The 23,559-nt window shown below is 58.3% G+C and overlaps 1 protein-coding gene across 4 annotated transcripts in view; it reads left to right on the forward strand.

Moving 5' to 3' along the window:
* The first annotated feature begins 10,531 nt into the window (after window positions 1–10,531).
* SYT7 (synaptotagmin 7) overlaps window positions 10,532–23,559 on the forward strand; it is a 58,781-nt gene continuing 45,753 nt past the window's right edge. For all 4 annotated transcript variants that reach the window (XM_058526713.1, XM_058526710.1, XM_058526711.1 and 1 more), the window contains exon 1: window positions 10,532–10,899. In XM_058526713.1, the coding sequence (XP_058382696.1) occupies window positions 10,869–10,899 (31 nt within the window). In that variant the 5' untranslated portion in view covers window positions 10,532–10,868. The remainder of the gene's footprint in view (window positions 10,900–23,559) is intronic.

Consider the following 23,559-nt stretch of genomic DNA (forward strand, 5'->3'; position numbering starts at 1 on the left):
CAAACCCATTCCTCCAGCCTGGACCTCGGATGCCCAGCTGCCTCCTCAACCCCTCCTCCCTGAAGTAGACAGCTTGAAGCCAACCTGTGCCAACCTGAGCTCCTGCTCTGCCTTGCATACAACTTGCTCGAACACACACATCTCCGCCGGGGCGCCATCTCCCCCAAAGGGGCGAAAATTGGTTCTTGGGGGACAAAAACTCAGATATTGCAGTGGTTTGTGACTCTCAAAGGGCCAAAGTACATAAACATATATACGTTATAGCTGTGGTATTAAAATTTCATAGGGAGGGGGTGATTGAGAAAAAGTCTAAAAAGGTTCCTTGGGGGTGGGTGATAAAGGAAAAAAGATTGAGAAATGGCGCGGCTCTAACACAAACTCCCCATTCCAATCAATGGCAATCTTGTTCCACTGCTCAGGCCAAAACCGTGGAGGTAAAGTCTCCTTCCCCCTTTTTCTCACAACCCACATCCAATCCATCAGGAAATCCTGTTGGTTCTGCCTTCAAAATAGATCCAGAATCCAACCACACCCCACCACCCCCATGGCGTCGACCCCGGTCTGAGCCGCCTTGTTTCCGGCCTGGATTATTGCAACAGCCTCCTAACTGGTCTCCCTGCCCCCACGCCCTCAACACACAACCAGAGCGATCCTTTTACAGGATAAGTCAGCTCATGTCCCTCCTCTTCACAAAACACTCCAGAAGCTTCCTACCTTTCCAAGTTCTTGCAATGACCCGCCCTCCCCCACTCACCCTTACTCTCCTGACCTCCCTGCTATCCCTCTCTCCCTCCATCACTTTGCTGCAGCCCCACATGCCTCCTGGCTATTCCTCAAACCCTCCAAGCATAGTCCTACCTCAGGGCCTTTGCACTGGCTGTTCCCTATCTTGGTACACTGTTATCCAGATAACCACAGGGCTAAATCCCTCACTTCCCTTAAGTCCTTGCTCAGATGTCACCTTCTCAATGAGGCCTGCCCTGACTACCCTGTCTTAACATTGCAATCTGTCCCCAGCATTCCAGATAAGGCTTGCTTCTCCCTACCCTTTATTTTTCCACAACACTCATCACCTTCTAACGTATTATGATATTTACATATTTTGTTTATCACTCATTGCCTACCTCCCCCTGCTAGACGCCAGCTCCCCAAGGGAATCTTTGTTTTGGACACTGCTGTAGGCCCAGTATGAGAATAGTGCCTGGACCACAGAAAGTGTGTCTGATAACCCCTAGACACCCACCCCAGTCAGGTTTCTGACTTTTCCCACACCAGGCTCCAACACGTCTCCCCCGCTTTGTACACACCGTTCCCTCTCTCTGAGGTGCGCCCAACACCATCCTTTAGCAAGTGCTTCCTCACCCTCAGGACCCTCTCAAAGATCACCTCACCTCTCTGGTTAGGTCAGGAAGGGCCCTGCCTGCCAGACAGGGAGTGAGCTTTTCCCCAAGAGCAAGGGGGTCCATGGAAGGGCTTTGAGCTGAAGAGTGACATGGTCACACTTGTGCTTTGATGCCCGTAGGTCAGGGGATTGGGGGGGAGCCAGCTGGAGGCAGGGGAGGGGACCCAGGGAGGAAGCTAGTGAGAGATGAGAGCACCTGGGCTAGGGCAGTGGCTGCAGGACAGGGGGAGGCTGAGAGGACAGGAGAGATAGCCAGGAAGGGGGGAAGGCCAGGCCTTGTCACCAATTAAATGTGCGCAGTAAGGGAAAGAGGGAGGTAGGGACACAGGCAATGTGTCTGATTCATACGGGGGTGGGGGGTGGCATGACACATCAGAGGGGGTAAGGAGGTTTATGGTAGAAGCTTCTGTCCCCCCACTACAGCCTCCATCCCCTTTCACTGGGGGCATCTTGTACCCCATCACTTCTGGCCATAAAGACAGAAGCCCATGGGGATTTGGAGAAGGATGGGGCTTCCCCAGGGGAACCTAGACCTTGGACCTGGGATGGAGGGGAGGGGCCCACAGAGGGGGCTTTTTCAGAATCCAGGCCTGAAGCCTGTGCCCCCAAATTTATAGGAGAACTTCCGGCCGAAAAGTCCACACTTGCCTCACTTTCTGCATGGCCTTGTTTGACCAGAAAGACAAACAGGACAGGGAGTGGCCTTCATGACATCATGGTGACACCTGAGCTCAGCCCAGGGTGTGGTGGGCAGGCGAGGACAGAGGGTGTCTCCTGTGGTCAGACACAGCTGTCCCACAGAGCATCACCCTGGAGAAGCAGAGACAGTCAGGACCATCTCATCCCATGTCCTTATGATGAAAATGGAGAAACTGGGGCCCAGAGAGAGAACCAAGTTGTCATAGGGTACACCTGATTTTCCCAGGGGGAAACTGAGGCTTCCTGGAAAGAAGGACGCACTGGTCTGATGGGGATAGACTAATAATATCACCGGTACATATATATAGCTCCTTTCTTCTCGAGAGTTCAGAGCCCTGCACATCCATGATCTCATTTGTCCACAAGTCATCCCTCTGCCATGGGTGGCAGGACCACCAGGTGCAAATGTTGTGAAAATGCTTCGTCATTGTCCTCCCCTCCATCACCTTCCTTCTTCAGTCTCTATTATGTCCCCTTTCTTCCCTCCACCCAATTTAATTCAGCAAAGACTTAAGAGGCTCTCACTTTGTGCAAGGACTGGGCATTGGGATGCTTCTGGATTTCCCCAGGGCCAAAGTCATTGTTCTGTCTTCTATGGCTTCAGAGCACTGTGTTCCTCCCTCCATTTGTACACATATTATATTGTTTCTATATTTACAATCCTGGCGGGCAGGGCTGGGTCTTACTCAAGCTTGCATTCCCCCAGAGTGCCCAGGCCAGGGCCTGGCATTCGGGAGCCTGGAGAAATGCTTGCCCAGGGCGAAGCTACCCCCAAATGTGTCCTGAGCATCCCTCCATTAGTGCACTTGTCCAACTGTATGCAATTACCCAGAGCGGGAGCCCAGAGGATGGATTCTGTATATACAGCAGCTAGCACATAGGAGCTACTCCATGTCTGCTAAATGGATCAATAAAAAAAATGAAGGAAGGAAGATGAAGATGGATAGTAATGGGAGAGCCTTGCCTTTGAAGAGCTCCTGATCCATTGCATGGGTGGGGGAGGTGGGCAGAGAGCAGGATTGGAGAGGTGTACGAAATAGTATTGAAGTAGACAATTCCATCAGAGCAGTGCTGAGGAAGTACTGTGGGGCTACAGAGGGGTTAAACTCACCTGGGAGAATGAGGGAGGTCTCCCTGGAAGAAGCAGCATTTGAGGGGCTTCGAAGGGTGGAAACACATGGCACAGTTTTTAGCTGAAGGTAGGGCATTGGGCAAGACAAGGAGGGCGGGGTCCTCATACTGGGGAGGACTCCGTTTCAGGCAAAGTTTCTCATACCCGATTCCACAGGCAGTAGGGTGCCATCGAAGGCCTCGGAGCCGGGGAGCTGGGGAGCAGCACAATCAGATCTTGTCTGGGAACAGCACAGTGAGGGAGGGCACTAGATTGGAATGGAGGAGAGGCAACTGGTGAGGAGCTGCTGCTGAGGCCCAGGGTGAGAGGGCTGTGAGTGTGTGACTTAGGGAGGCAGCTGCCAAGTTTGCAATGAGGATGTGAGAGGCTCCACAAAGGGTCTGAAGGATCTGGAAACCAATTCGATGTGGGGGAAGAGCCCCAGGAGGCTTTGGGGAACTGATTTGGAGCTTGGGAGAGTAATGGGGTCTTAAGAGGCTTGGAGTGGTCCCAGGGAGGGGCTTCCAAGGATGGTAGTGAGTTCAGCCCACCTGGATGGAGATGCTTCATGAAGAAGGCAGGTGCCAGCTTTGGAGGAGGTCAGGGCCCCCCAGACAGAGTTGGGAGTTGGGTTGAAGCAAAAGCTGAGGCTGTGGGAGTGGATGAGCTCACACAGGAGAGAGTGTGGGATGAGAGAGAAGATGGTGGCTGAGGACAGAGCCCTGGGGATGCCCACAGTTGGAGGGGTGGGAGTAGGAAGACAGGGGATCCAGGAGGAAATGGAGCAGCCTGGAGAGGTGGGGGCTGGTCCCCCACCTTCTCCCTCTTTTCCGTGCTGCCCCACCTCTGCTCCCCCCTCATCTCCTATGAGCTGGGTCAGACTGGGCTGAAGAGCAGACCCTGGCACCTGCCCAGCCGCTAGAAAGCTCCAAGGTAAAAGGTAGCAAAGCCCAGTGGTTGAATGCTTGGGCTCTAGAACTGGTCAGAGCTAGGTGGGCTGCCAGCCCCCCCCCCACCCTTCCTGGCTGTGTGACTTGAGGCAAGCCACACCCACTCTGATCCAATCCTCAGCCTCTTCACCTTCCCGAGGGGATCATAATGGGGCTTCTTCATAGGGCTGCTGTGACTATTAAGCGGGATAATGCGTGTTATGCACTTGGCACTCGGGCCTGGCAAGCCCTCAGAGCTCAATAAACGATGGCTGCTGCTATTTTGTATTACAGGGTCGGGATTGGATTCTGGCGCTCGGTCTGGTCGAGCCAAAGAGCCCAGTAGCCCCCAGAGCCCTGAGCGAAGGAGAGGGCCTGGCGACCTGAACTCCCCCGTCTCCCGGAGTGCAAGGGCCGCTCCAGTGCTCCCAAGCGCAGAGCCAGGCACCGTGGAACTGGGGCAGTCCCAGCTTTCTCAGCCCTGATAACCCTTTCACCCACTGAGATGTGGGACCCCCCCCCCCCCCGCGGTCTTTAACTCCAGCTGCGGGGCGGGATGGAGCCTCAGACCCAGGGCGTGTCATGCCCCCAGGCCCGAGCACCGGCGGCGCCGCCTGCTCTGGGCCGACGCGTCCTCTCCAGGACGCAGTAATTCACCAGCTCACGCGGGCTCCGGGGCGCCCCCTTCGCGCACGCGTATCTCCGCCCTGGCCCCCGCCCGGCCCGAGACTCCGAGCGCTCTGGGTGGGTCCCTCCAAGTTGCCAAGAAGGGCGGCTGCGCCGGGTGCGCCCGTCGCTGGGCGGTGGCAGCCCTGAGCCGGATGCCTCGACCCCCGCCCCACCCCGGATTCTGCGGCTGGGGGCCTTCTGCGCAGCCCTGGAGGAGCGGGAGCGCAGGGGGCGAGTGGCTCCGGCTGTGATGCGAGCTTGCGGAGCGGGCGATGGTCTTGAGTCGGTGGGTGCCGGCTCCTGTCCCTCACACCCCGAGGCCTGTACCCGGGACTTCTCAAACCCTCAGTTTCCCTTTCTCAGCCTCAGGCTAAGGGATCTTGTTACTGCACCCTGGAAACAGGGTAATGGATCCCGTGGGCCGCATGCCCGTCTATGCAACCTCATTTGGGCGGGAAGAAGAGGTGTGCTGCGCCAGAATCTGGGGGACATTTACTCCGACCCCATCCTACCCGGACTGGGCGGGGGCTCTCTGGGAGGAGCGAGGGTTGACCGAAAGCGGCCCCCTACCAGCTGGGCTCGGGTCTGGGGTCCCACAGTTGCAGGCGGGAACTGCCTAGCGCTTGGAGGCCCCCATAACTAGGCCACCGCTAGAGGCGGGCGGTGGCGGTGGCGGTCGGAGCGCTGACCGGCTTGGGCCCCCAGGGGAGGTGGCCGCAAGGGCCAAGGCTTTGAACAAACCACAGAAGGTTTCTGCAATATCAAAAGAGCTCTTAGTCACTAATATATGGGGGGAGGGGGGCCGTTGTGAAAGAGCCTCTGCTTGGTTTCCATCAGCGGAGGATCAAAAAGCACTTGGTCAAAGAACCTTTAAATACCTTGAAAGGCAGGTGAAGCCTGTTCAGTGGGCTCCAAGAGGGATTGAAACGCTGGTCTGAACTGCCAGCAAGCTGGCCCCAGCCACAGCGAGCGCTGGAGGCTGGGAGGGCAATGAGGTAGGAGGGAGAAATGGTGGGGATAGACCACCAGCCCACGGCCACCGTGACCCAGGAATCACTGTGACGAGGGTGAGTAGGGCAGAGAACTTCTCAGACTGTCAGAGCTGGAAGCCACCTTGTAGGCCTCTGGGCTGGGGATTTTTATCTGGAGCCTGTAAGATTCCCCCCTCCCCCCCAATTATGGGAAAAATGTTGTGTCTATATTTGGATATGCATGTTTCTGGGGAGGAGAGGTCCATGGGGTTCATTAGATTCCCAAAGGAGTCCAAGGCCAAATCATGATTAAACACCACCATCCTTGCGGTACAGACTGGTAAACTGAGGCTTGAGATTGAGTGATTTACCCCAGGTCACTCAGCTGTAACGGACAAGCCAAGGCGCTTCCACAGTGCATCCTGACAAGGGTGTCTCACTGGTTCCTATGCTCTCAGTCAGTCTCAGGGTCCCAGAGTTGCCAAGAGAGGTAGGGGGTGTCTTGAAACAGAGGCCTAAGGCCAAGATTCTGACCAGGGCTGGGGCTGTGCTAAGCAGGGGCTGGCCGGGAGAAGGGGCACCAGCTTTCATCTATTGGGGTGGCAAAGGGTTTGAAGGGCTGAGCCAAGCACATGGTGGGTGTCAGGGTGACCCTGGGCCAGAATCTGGATGGGGAGGAGGTCACAGGGAGAAAGGACCGGGGTGGGTGGGGAGTGGGGAAGGGGTTTTTGGCAAGAGAATGCTTCTGGCCGTGCAAAATGGCCTGAGGACATGGAATGGGGACTCAGGGCTACAGAAGGTCAGCTTGGGGCAGGATCCTTGGTGCCTGGGGTCACTCCCAGGGAGCCTAGAAAGACACCAGCCCTTGCCTTGCCATCTCCATAGTGTATTCTCACGTACCTATGTAGTGCAATTAGTAGCTTTATTTTATAGATGAGAAAATTGAGGCCCAGTGGCATCGAGTAACTGGCCAGGGCCAAACAGCTAGCTAGTGGCAGAGGCAGGACCAGAATTCAAGTCTAGGATGCTTCTCTGGATGCTGTGGGCCAGACCCTGCCTCTTTAGTATCAGGCCTCCAAAGCAGGGCCCAGCAGAAGTGTGACGTGTGACCCGGGGTAGGCCTGCAAGAGTCGGTGGTGACTGGGTCTGGAGAGAAGAAGTAATTGATCAGCAAGCATTGAGTCAGTCGCCAGGGGGAAGAGGAGGACAGGGGAGGGGGAGCTGCAGGGACCGGTGGCAGAGCTGGTTCTTGCTCCCGGTCTGGCACATCAGCGAGCTCTGCTGTTGCCCTTCACAGCAGCCTTCTGGCTGGTCTCTGAGCCTGTCCCTCCGGGATCAGGCCAATGCTCAGCTTGAGTCTCTTGCCACACGGATGGTGGCGAGGAGAGAGGTGTGTTTGTTCTGTCATGTGAGCTACACAAACAGCTTCTTCAGCATTTTTATTAATAATTCAGCCGTGGCCAAGGGGGTAGGGTAGGGGGGACAGGAGCCGTGGGGAGACAGCAGCAATGGAGACTGTGCCAGGTGGAGGCCAGAGGCGAACCAGGAGCCCTGCCTCCCAGCCGTGGCCTAGCAACAGAGCCCGGCGGCCTCAGGGGCCCTGTTTAGGAGAGTGCAGGCCTGGCATCTGTTCCTGAGGGACAGAATGTCCCTCCCAAAGCCGACCCAGGACACCTGGCCCCTGATGACAGCACCAGATCGGAAACAGGCCTGAGGGGTCCACAGCACGCAGTGTGGCAGTCCTTGGGGGACCAGGTGCTGCCAGCATTTCCTGCCACATCACGGAACCCCGGACACAGGGCCCAGCAGCATCACAGAATGAGTGGGGAGAGGCAGGCCCTCACCTGCAAAGGGCAGGACGTGAGGGTGTGAGGGCCGGACAGGGTGATTCACACCCTCTGGTCATACCCTCTGAAGTCTGCTCACTCCCGAAGGCTTCACTTCCTGCCTGTGCCCAGTCCTCTGTGAGTGCTCAGAAGAGAGAAACTCACAGTTGGCTTGGCTCTCATTGATGCTCCAGCAGGAAAGAGTAGCCTTCAAATGCAGCAGAATGGTTCGAGGTTAGACATCTGGAAGAACTTCCCTGACAGGCAAAACATGGGAGTGGGGAGTATGTAGTGTCTCTGTTAAGGATAAACAACAATAATGGCATTCAGTATCTATCAAGAATAAGTTCTATGCTCCAAGTATCATTTTAAGCACTTTAATTATATCATCTCATTTAATCTTTATACTAATAGAAGGAAATAGACACTATTATTATCTCCATTGTATGGATGAGGAAACTGAGGCCCAAATGTGTCAAGTAGTCTGCCCAGAGTCACACAGCTATGAATGATAGAATCACACAAATCTGTATTCCTCTTTCCAATGACTCTGCATCCCCTAGACAAAGTGACTGAGGCCCAGAGAAAGGGTGTCCTCAAAGCTCTTCCTGTGTCAATGATACAGGCAGGGACTAAAACCCACCCAAGTTTCCCAGTGCCCCAGAGCCTCAGTTTCCACAACTATATCTCATGGTGTTTGACCTAGTACATCTGAGGGGCTGTCCAGCTCTGACATTCTGGAACAATGGCTGTCTAAGACCTGCTGGGAGTGATTGAAGTTGGAATTTTTATTTGTAGGGGATGGGCTGTAAGCTCTCGGATGGAGCGAGCACCGAGTCTTCTCACGAATCCCACAGTGGTTCGAAAAAGGCTAGGACTCAGGATCAAGGCTTCTGCTCCTGGTTCTCTCTCCAGCTCCCTGGGCTGTCAGCTCTGGGGCCTTTAGCTCCCTGGGTCAGTTCCTTCCCCTCTAGAGGCCTTGTCTTCACCATCTGTCACCTGAGGGGTGGCCTGGGTCATCTCTCAGATGTCTTCTCCCTGCCAACTCTGAAAAACTCCATGATTTGAGAGGCTCATGAAGACCTGTTGAGTTGCAGTGATGAATTCTCTGGACTCTCAGGTTGATGGGGGGGTGGGAGGAGATTCCTGGACGGGGAACCTTTCTGTGTGGTTCCCTGATGACAGGGGTGGGGGTGAGGGGGTGAAAGGGGTAGGGGTGGGAAGGGGTGCATTATTTGTTCTTTACTGGGGCAATGAGAGAGGCAGCTGAGGGAGGGAGCAGGAACAAACCAAGGCTGGAGACCCTGGAGTCCCAGCCCGTTGGTTCAGCTTTCTGGGGTTTGCCAAAAAGGGGCACATAGGTAGCTTCTGGATTCTTGGCTGCACGCGGGTCTATGAAACGTAATGGCCCTTGACCAGAGGCTGAGGGCTGAGATTTTTGCCCCCTGAGGAATTATGAGCTAGAACCTACAGATGCCTTTTTTCCCTTCCATTTTTAATTAGAACATTTAATCCAAGGAAATCTGTTCTCCACCGGAACAGTCTTCATGGAGGTTTGCTTGGGGGAATTTCTTTATCTGTTTCTCAACCGGAAAAACTGTGGGTGGAGGTGTGTGCGTGTGTGTAATAGGCTCCATGTGAGTTCAAGGGGATGGTGTGTGTGCGTTGGGGGAGACTTGAGACGGAGGTTTGTCCCTACGGGTGCTGGCTGCCTACTGCACTGTGGGAAGGTAGAGGGGTGGCTGGGTGTCAACTGTGCAGTGTAAAGTCAGTTAAGTGGATTTCTTGGGGTGGGAGTGGGAATTCTTGACTCTGGAAAGCCTGGCTCACCCTCAAACTGCATTCTCAGTGGAGGAAAAGGCAGGATGCTGCGGCAGGCCTGGGGGTTTTGTCCTGCCTGCCCTCCTTCAGTTCAGGGTTGGGGCAGGCCCTATCCTGTGTGAAGCTGCAGTGTCTATCTTGTTGTGTGGGAGATGTGTTTGTGTGCTTGTGTGTGTTAGGCAGGTGGTGTAGCTGATTAGGTGTGTAGGTGCGTGCAGGGAGGTCTCTGTACCTGAAATCAATGGTTCTGTTCCAGGCCTTTCAAATCCTTGGGAGAAGGACCCTCTCTCCACGCCCCCCACCCCCAATCAAACAGTTCCAACTCTGGAGAGAAAGGAGAACTAGAGTTCACCTGATTTGGACTATGCTGAGCTGACAGAGGGCAGAGAGGACCAAGAGAGCCCCAGAGTTGGAAGAGGAAAGAGGGGTTTCCTTTCTACCCACTGAAGTGCTGGGATCAAGGAAAAGCGGGGGGGGCAGTGGAGGAGCGGTGCAGGACAGGGATGAGCAGAAGCTGAAAGGTCTGTTTCCTTCTTTTGTGCGGCTGGGTTAAGTGGGGAGGGTCAGTAGTCCTCGTCCCCACCGAGGTGGCGATCCTAGACCTTGCCGCTCCAGCTGTGTGCAAGCTCCGCGGATGGCCAGAGTGGCGGACCCAGGCTCAGCGCCGGCACAATCTCCACTCCTGGTTTTTGCACACACCAGCCCGTCTTCCCGGGACCGCCGCTTGTGTCGAGCCCGGAGCTGACGCCCTCGAGCCGCCACTCAGCGGAAAACCAGGAGTGGATTTCCACACCTTTTGGAGCGGAGTCAAAGGGCACCTCGGAGGAGGTGGCCGGCTCCGCGGCCCTGCCAGGTTCGAAGCCGCTGCCATCGGGGGCGCACCGGCCGGGTCGGTCGCGCAGTGTGGCTCGCAAAGCCCAGCCGTAGGGCTCCGTGCCCTCCCCGCGGGGGGGCGGGGCGCGCGGGGCGGCGGCGGTGCCCTCGGGGCGGCTCCGGGCGGCGGCGGGCGCGGGCTGCAGTGCGGCGCGCGGCCGGCAGCGGGCAGCAGCGGGCGCAGGCGGTGGCGGTGGCGGTGGCCGCGGCGCTCGGCAGCGGGCGGGCGGGCGGCGCCGGCGGTGCCCCGGGCGCGCTCGCACACGCGCTCACACACACACATACACACGGCCTCGTACACACTCACACACGCTCCGGCGCGCACACGCGGCGCGCAGGCCGGAGGGAGGAGGCTCGGCGGCGGCGGCAGCGTGCTCGGCGGGCGGGCGGCAGGGCTGGCGGGCGGCCCCCGCTCCCCGGCTCGGCGGCTCGGTGCAGCCCGCGCGGCCCCCGCCCTCGGACCCGCCCCCGGGGGTCGCCCGGCCCCATGCCCTGCAGCGGCGGCGGAGCAGCGCGCGGCCGCGGGCGGCTCTGAGGAGCCCGGAGGGAGCCGGCGACGAGGGGACCATGTACCGGGACCCGGAGGCGGCCAGCCCAGGTAAGCGCGGCCCCGCGCGGGCTGGGGCGCCCCGCTCCGGCGGGCAGGACGGCGGCAGCGCCCGGCGCCGTCTCGGAGCCCCAGCCCGGGGCTGCTGTCCGCCGGAGCCGCACGGACTCCCCCCGCGGTCATCGCAGCCCCGGGGGCGCGGGCTGGAGCGGCAGCGGATCGGACCTCGGCCCCCTGCAGTCCGGGCACTGTCAGGCTTGATGCCGGGCGCCGGCTTCGCAGTGTCCCCACAAGGACCTCCCCGCCACCCCCAGCAGCCCAAGGACAACGTGTGTGGCGGAGCGAGGAGCCGCTGCCCCCCGCGGGAGCCGGGCATTGCCCTCAGAGGCACCCCCGGGTCCCCAGCACCAGAGCCCTGGGGGTGCCAGCGCTGGGGGACCCCAGGGCAAGGATCCCGGGCAGCTTGTGGCCAAGGTTGTGGGCACAGGGGAGCGGAGTGACATCGGCGGTGCCAACTGTGAATTGAGAGGGTGCCAGGGGGCAAGTGGGAATCTGGTGCAGCGGCAGGGGAGAGGGGCTTCTGGGAGGGTGGGGAGCTGCAGGAGCGGTGAGGAGGGAGGCAGGAGTATACTGAAGGGGAAGAGAGCAGAGACTGGTGAGAATAGGGGTGCCAGGGGAATGTTCTCCTGGGCTTGGGGAGGGGGGAAGCAAAGAACCCCAAACTCACTCCAGTCCTTTCGGGGGAGGGAGGGGGAGGGGCCGCACTCCTTTGCATTTCTCCCGAGCCCGGGGAGTGGCCTGGGAGCCCACGTCTGCTCGGCAGGCATCCTGGAAGCCAAGCCGAGGAATCTTTCCTCCTTCCTTGGGAAATTGCTCTGCCATTTCCTCCTTGGTTCCTGACGCCTCCTCACACAGTGCCCACCTGTAGGCAGGTCCCCCACAGCTCCTGCCCAGGCTCAGACTCAGCTCCCACAGGCGGTGCCCCACCCCAGACCCAGCACCCCTAGTCTGCTAGTTCTGGCATCAGGGTCTCCATTTCTGGGTTTCTCTCTGATGGTAAAAGCACGACACCCCAGCCTGAAGACTTGCTCCCAGATGAAGAGTCTCCGGGCTTACTGCCTGCCACCCTGACCTGGGGATGGGGGTGCTGGGGAGAGGGACACCTCTGAGACCCTCCACAGAAGGGGCCCAGAGCCCAAGGCTTTTGAGGGCAGACCAGTGGGCACCAACTTTGCCTGTTCCTGCCCCAGCCCCACGTTTACTCTTTCCCTCTAGGGGCAGCCTCAGCCTGTCTCTGCCTCCTGAAGAGTCGGCTCTCACCCGCAAAGTCATTGCAGCCCCAGTCCACTAAGGAGGACCTACTGGGTGCCAGCCATTGCACTCACTGAGCACTCAGGTATCAGGGTGGAAGAGACTCAGTCTCCCTCTCTGGAACCTCACGCCCATCTATGAATGTCCTCTAGGTGATGGCTGAAGGGACATTGCGTTTGGAGACCCCCTCCCTTCATCTGTCTGTACCCAGGTCACCTACCCTGGCATCTTCCCCCAAGAGGCTGCCAGCCTCCAGCACTTGGAACGAGGGCAGAGGCATTCTCTTGTTGGGATCACCCTCTCAGAAGCCAAGAGCTTAGTTCAGAGCCCAGCTCTGGGGTATGAGGATGGAAGGGGGGAGGCAGTGAGGACACTTGCCTACCCTTGCCCTGCCAGGCTAGCAGCATCCCCCTTCCTGTTAGGCCAGTGGCCTAGGGCCCTGCCCTCATCCCTTCTCCCTCTCTCCCCTTCCCTCCCACGCCTGGGCACCATGACATCAGCACACTCCAAGCCCCTCTGCCCTCTCCGCGGAGGCCAACTTGACGTGCTTGGCATCTTCTGGGCAAAGGGCCTGGAACGCAGTGCTGCTGGCCCCCAGACCTTTTCCTCTGCCCCTCCTCGAATGGGCCTCCCCATCTGGGATGGAGACCTGTCTTGCCCACTCCAGCTGCAGCTGCGGGGCCCACCAGTGCCTGTGGCAGAGGCAGCTCTGACTGCGAAACAGGCCGGCTTGAGGTTCCCTTCTCTCTGGTGTGGGCACTGGGTTGGGTGGGGTCAGAAATAGGCTGGAGAGAGCAGAGTCCGCTTTTGATCCTGGTCCCCTGGGGATCTCTGAGGGGCCAGAGACCTCAGTCTGGCCTTGGTGCCCCCTGGCATCCCCACCCACCTCCTAGAATCCCTACAGCTCCAGGCCAGACTTCCCCTTTCCCCACCTAGCTCACCCCAGGCCCTCCAGACTCTGCTCCCCCAGTCAGGGCTGGGTGTCCTCCAGTTTCTTTCCCCCATCTCCCTCTTGGCTGGCACCAGGTGGGAGTGAGATATTCAAATTAACTTCTGTGTGATTCAGGCTGTCCCTCTGTTCCCCCAGGGGCCAGTACCTTTTACATCCTGATCCCCTCATCCCGCTCCCAGGAACACCTGCGGCCCAATCCTTTAAAAAATTTTTAATCTCCTGTCGTGTCCTGCTCCTCCATGTCCCAGGCTGATTCCAGAGGGTCCCTGTGGTACCCCCTCCCTCATCCCACTCACTCTGTGAGTCCCCACAGGGCTCAGCCTACTGTTAACACCGTTACTCAACAGGTGCAGTTCCCTCCCCACTTGGGGCCCTGACATCCCACCCTCCACAAGCAGCTGTCTTCCTGCTCTATCCTGGCTGAGGAAAGACCAGCCCCCCTCCCACACCCCCCCCATGGGCTTCTGCTCCCAATTCTGCCCAGCCTCCCTCAGCCATGCCTGCAGCTTCCCCTCTGCCCCCTCCCATAGACATGCAGCCCTCTCCTTGCCCTCAGCCTTCATCCTCTGTCCGTCCCAAAGCTCCCCTGGCCAGGCCTGTCTGTGTCCCTTGGACCACTTGTCCCCAGGCCGGGCAGGGCCTCATCAGGCCTGCAGGGGTCAGCGTTGCAGTGGCAGGCAGGACGGCAGCAGGGAGGGAGGGAGGGAGGGAGAGGTGACCTTGCGGTGAGCGAGTGTGCAAGGCCAGAGAGGGAAAGTCGGCTGGTGCAGCCGTGCCTGGGAGAGAGGTCAGGTCCTGAGGCTGCCTGCCCTGCCCCCAGCCTTCTTTGAGCTTGTCCCTGGGGGTGGCAGTGCTTGAAGTCTCGGCTGTCCCACCTGTTAATAGGCTCTGCCCCCTACGGCAACTTTCCCGGGCAGGGCATTCTTAGGGAGGGTGGGGGCACATGGCATGGGACAGAGGTCCTTGGTGCAGTGGGTCTCCTCTTTCAAGGCAGAAGGACCCATGAGATTGTCCAGGCCAACCCTCCACCCGCTGGGCACAAGTTAGGGGCAGAGGCTCTTGGGTGATGTGTGGGTAGGAATTAGGGGTATGCTATGAGGGCCATCAGGGTTAGGGACCTGGGCTGGGGGTGGGGCAGTCCAAGGAGGCCTGACTCTGTCAGACCACTTCACTGACAAACTCTCCTCCAACCCCATCTACCCTTCTGCCCCCCGCGCCCCCTTGCCCCGTCTGTACAGGCCCAGGCCTCCCTGGCCTGCATCCTGGGCTCGGGTCAGAGTCTGGAACTGAAGATCAATGATCTTCCAACAGGCCATGGCCGGGAGGGGGACCTGGGCTGAGCAGGGCGGGAGGGATGGCTTCTGTGGGGCATGGATCAAGGTAGCTAGTGCCTCCAAGCTGTAGTGTTTCCCTGGAGACAGGACCTCTCCTTGGCCTTGGGTCATGCTGTTCTGTGGCCTTGTGGGGACAGCTTGACCACCCAGCTGGGCGCTCAAGGACTGGGGGATGTGGGGAGGGAGACAGCCTTAGAGCCCCTCCTGGTTGGGGAAGGGGGGCTAGAGCAGGCTGGATTGGGGTGGGACATACACGCCAGCAGGTGACAGGCGAAGGACAGCTGGAAGGCAGGGGAACAGGTGGGTGTCAGGTGAGCAAAGACAGGCCCTGCTCCTGGCTGACCCCAAGCTCAGCCCCAAGGGGCTGAAGGCAGCATAGCGTGCCAGTGGAGGGCCATCCCTGTCCCTGTCTCACCCCTCCGGCCGCGCTGTTGCAGGAGGTCTGGAGGGACCTGCAGAGGAGGAGTGGCTGGTTCCCTCCTCCCCCTACCCTCCCTCACTCCCCGCCCACCCACCCCCTATTCTCTCAGGAACTTTGAATCCTCATTGAATCTGATGGACCGTTTTCAATAACTGCTGCCCCCAGGGAGTGAGGCTGGAACAGCAGGGAGAGGAGTGGGGAGGGGAACCCCATGGGGGGCGGGAGGCCCCGTCCTGAGCTGAGGACTGGGCTGGAAGAACAGTTGCTGCACAGGCTCCTCAGAGGCACCGAGGCATCCTGGGTAGGCTAGGGCAGCCCCACATGGAGCCAGCCCCCTGTTCCATGGGCAGTGCCTGGCAGGTGGCACATGCGGCTGCGGAGGTCAGCTCTCTGTTGGGGCGGTCACTGGTCTGGCCAGGTGCTTGAGCCAGCTTGTGCCAGGCCCAGCCCGGGTGCCCGCCTGCCTTGCCAGGGAACCCTAGCCGGTGGTGCCAGGCGGATTGTGCCAGTTGCCTAGACATGGAGGTTCCTGACCTTCCAGGCATCAGGGGCAGCCTTGCTGGGCCCCATCCAGCTTGTGTCTAGAGGGCAGGGCTTTGGTCTCACCCAGCAGAATTCCCCAAGGGTTGGAACGGAGTTGGCAGACAGCATGGGACCTGTGGAAGGAGCTGGATGGCGCCCAGAGCCAGCGCCTGGAATTCGGGACCCAGTGGGTTGGAAGGTGGGATGGCATGCCGGGCCTGCTCTAGGGGGGGCTCTGCAGCATCCACCTGGAAAGGGCTCTTGGCAGAGGTGTGTCGCCTGTGGGGCTGGGCAGGGAGCCGACTTGTATCGAGAGCAGGGATGTTTGGGGAATTGATGTATTCGCGGGATGGAGTGTGTGGGGCCAAGGACCGGTGGAGAGGGAGGGCGGGGCCGGTGGGGAGAAGCGCTGTGCTGTGTGTGTACCTCCGTGCGCGGGCGGGCGGCAGGTGGACGGCTGTAATAGCTGCGCTCATCTGAGTGCCGTGCCCGCTGTAAACAGCAGCTAATGAGTGTGTTTGTAGCGAGGTGCGTGAGGTGCGCAGGGAGCTGTGATGGAAAACGTTGGGGAGGGCGCCTCCCCTGGCCCTGTACCCAGCCAGGCAGGGCCTGTGTCCTCCAGGGACCCCATCTGCCCCCTGCCACACCCTCCTACCTGCCGGCGTGGCTGCCTCCAAGGCCTCCATCTGCTGGGAGCAGGGCCTCACCTGGCTGTGCAGCATCCATGGGTGGGGACGGGGGTGCTAGAGCTTTGGTGTGTATGGATACGGGCATTTCCACGACATCGTGTGCATCTGTTAGCGTGCGTGTGTTTGTATGTGTGTGTCTGGGTCGAGCTGGGCACGTCTGTGTGTTTGTGACTATGTCTGATTCTGTGCATGCGTGTGTGTGTGTGTATGCACGCACCCCTTCCCTGGAGTCCTGAGAGAACTGCACCCCGCCCCCCATCTTGGTAGTGGTCCTGCTCCTTTGATGCCCTTCCTGGAGTGCCGGAAGCTGGGGGCTCTCGGGCTGGCTGGGGGAGAGAAGGAGGTGACCCGTTTTGCCCATCAGTGGAGACAGGAGGGAGAGGTCTGACCCCCACCCCAGGGGGCTCCCATAGTTGTTGCTTGGGTCAGAGAAAGGGGAGAAGTTGGGGCCTGCAGAACCCAGCCAGCCTTCTGGTTTGAGAGCCCCAGGAGCCCCCGGAATGAGAGAGGAGGGGTGCTAAGGGGTCGGTCCCAGCAGGTGGGGGCCTCACGGTGCTAGCTGGGGAGGCCTGCACCTGCCCCCAGCCAGGGTAGGGTGGCATGGGGCGTGGGAGGCCACGAGGGGCGCCTGTGTGAAGCCTTGCACAAGGGGAGTGGAGGAGAGAGCTGTGTGGCTAATGTGTCCAATTAAATTACTTCAAACCCTGCCGCGGCAGCTGCTCCCGGTGGGGCCCTGGGTACAAATTGGATCCGTCTCATTACCACAGGGTGGTGGCAGCGGGGCCGGAGAGCGGTGGCCAGCTCAGCCAGCTCAGCCAGCACAGGGCAGGCCCTCTCCCCCTCTGCTCAACCTGGGCCTGCGACAGCCCCTCAGAGCATTTGTTCACTCCAGCATCCCTCAGGTTCCCCAGGTCCACTGGGTCCAGATACTGGGTTTTCCCTGCACACCTCTCTGCCATCCTGAACCCCATCCCTGGCATTCCAAAGGCCCCTCTGAGCCCTCTCTTTCTCCAGGAATGGAGGTCTCATGCTTTTTAGGGGGTCCAGCCTAAGGTTGTCCCTCCCAGGTCACTCCACACACCCCATCCCCTCCCCTGATAATAACAATAGCACAATAACAGCCAGTTCTTACTTGTGGAGCACTCAGTATATACTAAGCACTTATGTGCAGCAGAGGATGGCTGTCTTAAGCTAGGTCTCTGGAGTTGAACAGCTGTCTGTTTGAATTCTGGCAGAGATGCTGCTGTGTCCCTGGAGCAAGTTATGCCACCACTGGCCTCAGTTTCCTCCTCTGTTAAATGGGTATGATGATGATTTCACCTCCCAGGGGGTTGGAGGATGAGGGGAGATATGGCGGGAAGCATCTTCAGCAGAGAGCTCAGCACATAGTAAACACTAGCCAAAGGCAGCTGTCATCTACATCATCCTGCACTGAGTGATTGACATGTGGGATGAAGGGGCTGGAAGCGTCGAGGAAGATATGCCTGCTGCAGCCCTGGTGGATGGGAGTTGGGGAGGGCTTCACCGAGGCGGCTTCCATCAGTTACCATCAGAACAGCAAAGATGAGCTGAGTGTCACTGTGTGCTAGGTGCTGTTCCGAGCACAGAACGGATGTCAGCTCGTCCGTCCTCAGACCACCCCGGGAAGGGGGGACTCGCAGTTAAGAGTCGGTTTGGAATTCCAGCCACACCGCCAGACCCAAGAGCGTGAGCTTTGGGTCCGGGGCCTTGGGTCTTGAAGGCAGAATAAGAGCTTGCCATGTGAGCAGGCAGGGGTGAGGCATTCGGGGTGGTGGGGACAGAGCACACGGTGGCCTGGAGGTGTGATGGGTCTCAGCCAGTTGAGGCCACAGTGGGTGCTTGACCGTGGCGGGAAGGGAGGCTTTTGGGGGACAGTAGCAGGAGTTGAGGCTTGGGAAAGGTAGGTTGAGCCAGATTATGAAGGTCCTGGCATTCCGATAGCAAAACTGGATTTTTTTTTTTAATTAGGGCAGTGGAGAGCCATGGATGACTTTCCTGGATCTCTGTAAACAACTTTAACTCTGCAGCAGAGTGGAGAGTGGGGAGCCTGGAGGCTGGCAGGTATATGGACCCAGAGTCCCAGCTGTTAACGTACCTGTCCCCACCTCTGCCTAGCTCCTCCTTGGTCTCTTACGTGCCCAGGGCTGAATCCACCCACACCAGGAGGTCTGCAGCGTCCAGCTGGACTGGGGCCTGCCCTTGGAAAGCTCGTGGTGGGTAATGGGCAGTCAGGAGTCAGCGTGGTGCGGATGGGCATGAATGGACACCCCCAGGGGGCTTACCTAGGGGGCTGGGGTATCAGAGAAAGCTTTCCAGGGAGGGATGTAGAGCCAAGGTGGGCAGGCCCAGGGCCCAGTGGACACAGTTAATGCTCCTAAAGATTGGATCTGCACCCCACTCCCCACCGTGGGCATCAGGGCTGGCCCTGGGGGAGCCACACGGCTTACGCTCCAGCTGCCAGGCCTGAGCTCCAGAGCCCCACCAGAGCCAACCTGTCTCCACGGCAACCCGCCCCCCTCTCTGTGCCCACGGCCCCTGGCACAGGGGCCCATTCACAGCAGGGCCTAGGTACGTCTGCCCACTTCCCTCAGGGGTCATCCCAGGCGCTCATACCCTCATACCCAGGCGCTAGCAGCACACATGCGTGGTGGTATTTGGGTTCGTGTGCACACATGTTGTGTGTGTGTGCCCTGCAGCAGGAAGTAGGGGGGCAAGGATGGTCTCCATTGCCTACCCACCTTAACGGGGGACTTGTTCCTCTGGGGGGAGGGTCAGGTAGGCACCAAAGACCCTGATGCCTGGCTGAACTGTAGCCCCACCTCAAAGATCATGGTAAGAAAGGCAGCCCTGAGAAGGAGCAATTAGGAAGATTTGCAGGTTAGGGCAGCAAGGGAGAAGCTCCTAGCAGTGCCTGGACGGTCCACAGACCACCTTGTTCTTCACATACATCATTTCGTTTAATCTTCACAGCAGTCCCACAGGGAGAGATCATTATCACTTGTACAGATGAGGAAACTGAGGCTCTGAGAGGTGGAGTGTCTCACCAGGTCACTCAGTAGAGCAGGGATGAGATTTCAAGTCAGCCTCACTGCAAAGCCTAGGTCTTAACCACTGGGATACCCTGCCCAGTGCCTCCTGTATCCCACTAGGATCCAAGCCAGCCTGTCTCTCAGCCTGTCGCTCAGAAGGGAGTGCTGGCTGCAGAGCTGGACTCAAGGGTGTCCCCAGTGCCTCCTTTAGTGCTCGAGGAGTCCCCCAAAGGCTTTATTCTCAAGTCCCTGGAGCGGGGTAGTGCCTCCTTCCCACCCTGTCTCCTCTCCCTCTCTACAGGCACTATGGAAGGATCCTCTCACTCGAGGGGAGGCACCCCTCACTCCCTGCTTGGCACCTGACGGCCCTGGAGGAGCCTGATGAATTGGCTTGTGTGCCCCTCCCCAACCCCATTCCTCCTTCTCCAGCCCCCGCCTGGTTGGGGAGGTGCGAAGGGAGCGATTTCACAGCCTGTCAGCTGAGGCCTAAAAATACCCAGAACTCTGAGATGCTTGGGCAGGGGGAGGAGAGAGCAGGGACCAGGGAGAGGGTTGGGGGGGGGTGTGCAGTGGTAACTTGGCCAGAGAAGCCCTCCTGGTACCACAATCCTGCTTGGGAGTGATGGGCAGACCCTCTGTCCCCAGGTCCCCCATCTGACCCCATATCTGGCAATGAGAAAGAGGGGCTGGCATCTCTAGCATCTTGAGAGCTCAGCTCTGGCACTCAGACCTAAGGGAGGGCTTAGTCTCAGACAAGAACCGTGGACCCCAGGCCCCCCAGAGCCTCTGGTCCATGCCTCTTTCTCCCTCTCCACCCCCGGGTTGGCTGGCATCTTCAGACCGTGGGAGCCAGGCTGGGCCTGTGCCTGCTTCCTGCCTGGAGAAGGTGCCCGCTTCTGTTCGGGGAGAGGCGTGAGGAAGGCAACGTGAATGGGGGTGCCGACAGGTGTGCGATGTGACGTGTGAGCCACCCAGGCACTAGAGGGGGGCAGAGGAGAAGGGGTGTGGTGGCTCACATCACCACCATGTGGCTATGTGCTGAAGCATAGTGCAGGGCCCCCATAAGTCAGCCAGCTCCCACAAAGGGGGACATGTGTGTGCGTGTGTGTGGACCTGATGGAGTTGGCCTGTTCTTGGGTGCCAGAATGCACTAAGGTGGAAATGTATGTCCGAGTGTGGCCATTTGAGACAGAAATGGGGTGAAAGCATAGGAGGGGGGATGGAAGCATGAGCAAGCATGTCATGTCATACAGACACATGACAGTGTATGTACCTCCATGTGGAAACTTGATGGCCTGTGTGCCTGTGCAGAGGGATATAGGCAGACGTCTCTGGGGCACCATTAGAGAAATAACGCAGAGTGGCAGCCAGAGCATGGGCTCTGGATCAAAAGTAATGGGTTCACATCCCACATCTGCCATGTATTGATCAGCTCTGTGACCTTGGGCAAGTTGCTTAACCCTTCATTGCCTCATTTCCCCATCTGTAAGATGGAGACAATAATGCACCTACTTCAGGGCGCTGCTGGGAGGATGCGATGAGTGATGTATGTAAACTGCTAGAACCGGGCCTGCCGCAGAGTTAGCACCATGTGTGTACTCACTCTTATTGTTGGTTCTGCCTTTGATAACATAGATGGGAGCACCAAGCCCAGAGAGGGCAAATGATCTGCCCAAAGTCACACAGTAAGTTCGTGGCAGAGCCAGGACTAGAACCCAGACTGTAGCGCCTTAAGACAGGGCTTGTTCCAGTCTAGGACCTCATGACACTGCCCTCCGCCCTTGAGCCACAAGAAGCCCCCGCAATGCAAGACTGTAACCGCATTGGCCTCTGGGGCCTAGATTCTGCCAGGGCTGGGCTGGGATCTTGGGAACTTGGGGGTCTCAGCATCTTCGGATAATGCCGGGGTGGAGGGGTCCTCAGCACAGTGGCCAGCCGCCTGAGTTAGAACCGTGCCACTTGTTAGCCTGCGGACTTGGCCAGTTACTCAACCCCGCAAGTCTCAGTTTCTCCCCCATAATGGAATAACAGTAACACATACTTATAGGGTTATCGTAGGGATTAAGTGAGGTCCTGCATGCAATGTCTTAAGTGGCTGGAACACTGTACCTAGTAAGTGCTCAATAATGTTAGCTGCAATTATAACCCATGCAGAACCCTCCCACTCAGTGCTCCATAAATGGTGACTTCCTTTGCTTCTCTGGCTACCCTGGCTCCCTTCCACCTGCCACCCCACACTCCACAGGGCTTAGACTGATCAGGGACTGACTTGCTGGCAACAAAGACCTGTCTTTGTCTCCTGTTATTGGCTTTGCCCAGGAGGGAACAGGACGCACCACTGGGACTTAGCCCCCGAGCCCTCTGCATCTGGCCTCATCATTCATTTGCTATATGACCTTGGACGTGCACCATTTCCTCTCTGGACCTTGATCCTCCCTCTGTAAAGTGGAGAGGGTGGACCACACACAGTCCCAGAGCCTCCTGGTCTTGTTGCTCTGTGACCCAGGAGGGTCCCTGGCTCACCCCCTGGAGGGGTGGCAGGTTGGTAGGAAGAGAGGTGGGCCGGCTGCCCTGGGTGAGTGGAGCATCTGGGGCCTGAGCCGGCTGGTGGCCTGCCATCATGCCCGCCTGCACCTGTGGCTGCGTAGGAGGGTGTGCAGGCCCAACTGGCTGGGCACTGACATTGGGGAGGCTCAAGGACAATGACGTAGAAAGAGCCCTTCTTGGGGCCCTGGGAGCTGCCACTCCAGCCATCCTCCCCCGCTCTCCTCCCCTTCTCCTCGGGGCTTTCCTTCAGCAGTTCCTCCTTCCTCCCTGTCCTTCCTCTCTCCTTCCCCTTCCTGGAGTCTCCCAGGATCTCCCCCTCTCTGCCTCTTCCACTTCTGTAGTCTTGACCATTTTCCAGGGTGCCTTCTTCCTTCCTCTCCCCCCTGGAGAGGGGAGATCTCTCCCCCCTCCTCTGTCTCTGCTTCCTGAGATTCCTCCTTTTTCCTTCCTACGACATGTCTCTGTTTCTCTGGATCTTCCTGGCTCCTCCTGCTGCTCCGAAGCTTAGGTCTCTCTCTTACTCGGCACGTCTAGGCTCCTTCCAGCTTCTTGTTCCCTGGCTGTCTCCCACTTCAAAGTCACCCTCACCCCACCTCCCTGCTTCCAGCTCCTTGGGGCTCCTTACTCCTCCACCAGCCCCCCTGCCCTCAAAAGTTTTCTGGCCTCCTTCAGGCGACCGACCCAGGCAGTTTCTGTGGCTGGTGCTGCTACACAGTACCTCAAAAACCTCCCACCCCTGTGAGTTGAGAAAAGGGGTCAGCCCAGGGCCCAGGGACTGGCAGCCTTGCCTCCTAATTAGCAGGAAGTAATTGCCTGGGAAAATAAAATTCATTTAGAATGAGACTCCCGGACTCCAAGTTAGAGCTGAGCCAACTGACAGCCCCTAGGAAGCAGGAAGAGGGAAACAGCCCAGGTCAGGGCCTCAGGAAGCCCCTCAGGAGATGAAGGCCCTTAGGACCCCCTCCCTGGCTTGCCCCCAAAACCCTAGCCTTGTGGATGTGGGGAGAGAGCACTTGGCTGAGAGTCCCACCATCTTCATCTGAGTTCTGGCTCCACTACTCACTGTGTGAATTGGGGCAAGCGACTTATCCCTTTGAGCCCTAGTTCTCTCTCTTGTAAAATCAGAAGAGGGCCTCAGTATCATGAGGGTTGAATCAGACAGTGACTATAAAAGCACTTTGCAGGCTGTAAAGTGATGTGAGAGTGTGAGGTGTTACTGGCTTCCTCCATGTGGCTCTCAGCAGAGACTCGAGGGTGATGGAGGGGTGGGTTGGTCTTGGAAACACCTAAGGGGCAGTGAGGCTTCCAGAACATTGAAAGATGGTGATGTGGATCCAGCCGAGCTGCAAGATTAAGGGCACATAGATGTGGTTTCCCATGCCAGCCTCAACACTCGCCAGCTGCACCACCCCGAGTGGTCACCTCACTTCTCTGAACCCCACTTTCCTCATCTGTAGGATGCTGATCATGCTTCCTCCCGAGGGGGTTGTAAGGCTAAATAAGATAATGTTTGCTGGGCTCTAAGCGCAGTGCTTGGCGTCTAGTAATTGCTCAATAAAAAGATATTAGCTATATCTACTTTAATTAAAGGCTATCATCTTTACTGCCCGCTTGGATCCAGAGAAGCTATGATTTTGGGTGTTGTCTTCGGGTGGTTTTATTTGTTTTGCTGTTTGTTTTTGGAAGGAGGGGAATTTCTACCCGCAGTGAGGCTAATACCAAGCAGTCCCTGGAAAGACCAGGCAGATCTGCTTCTCAGAGAGCCCCCACCTGTGGAGTAGGGGAATAGGAGTGGGCTGCAGCTGTGGCCTTCTCCGCCGACCCCCACTTTTTCTTATGGAGAGGCTGTGGGCAAATTTATTTGGGTGGGTGTGAGGTAGGGAGC

The sequence above is a fragment of the Diceros bicornis genome, chromosome 31, assembly GCF_020826845.1.
Source record: "Diceros bicornis minor isolate mBicDic1 chromosome 31, mDicBic1.mat.cur, whole genome shotgun sequence".
In the NCBI taxonomy this organism is placed as follows: Eukaryota; Metazoa; Chordata; class Mammalia; order Perissodactyla; family Rhinocerotidae; genus Diceros; species Diceros bicornis.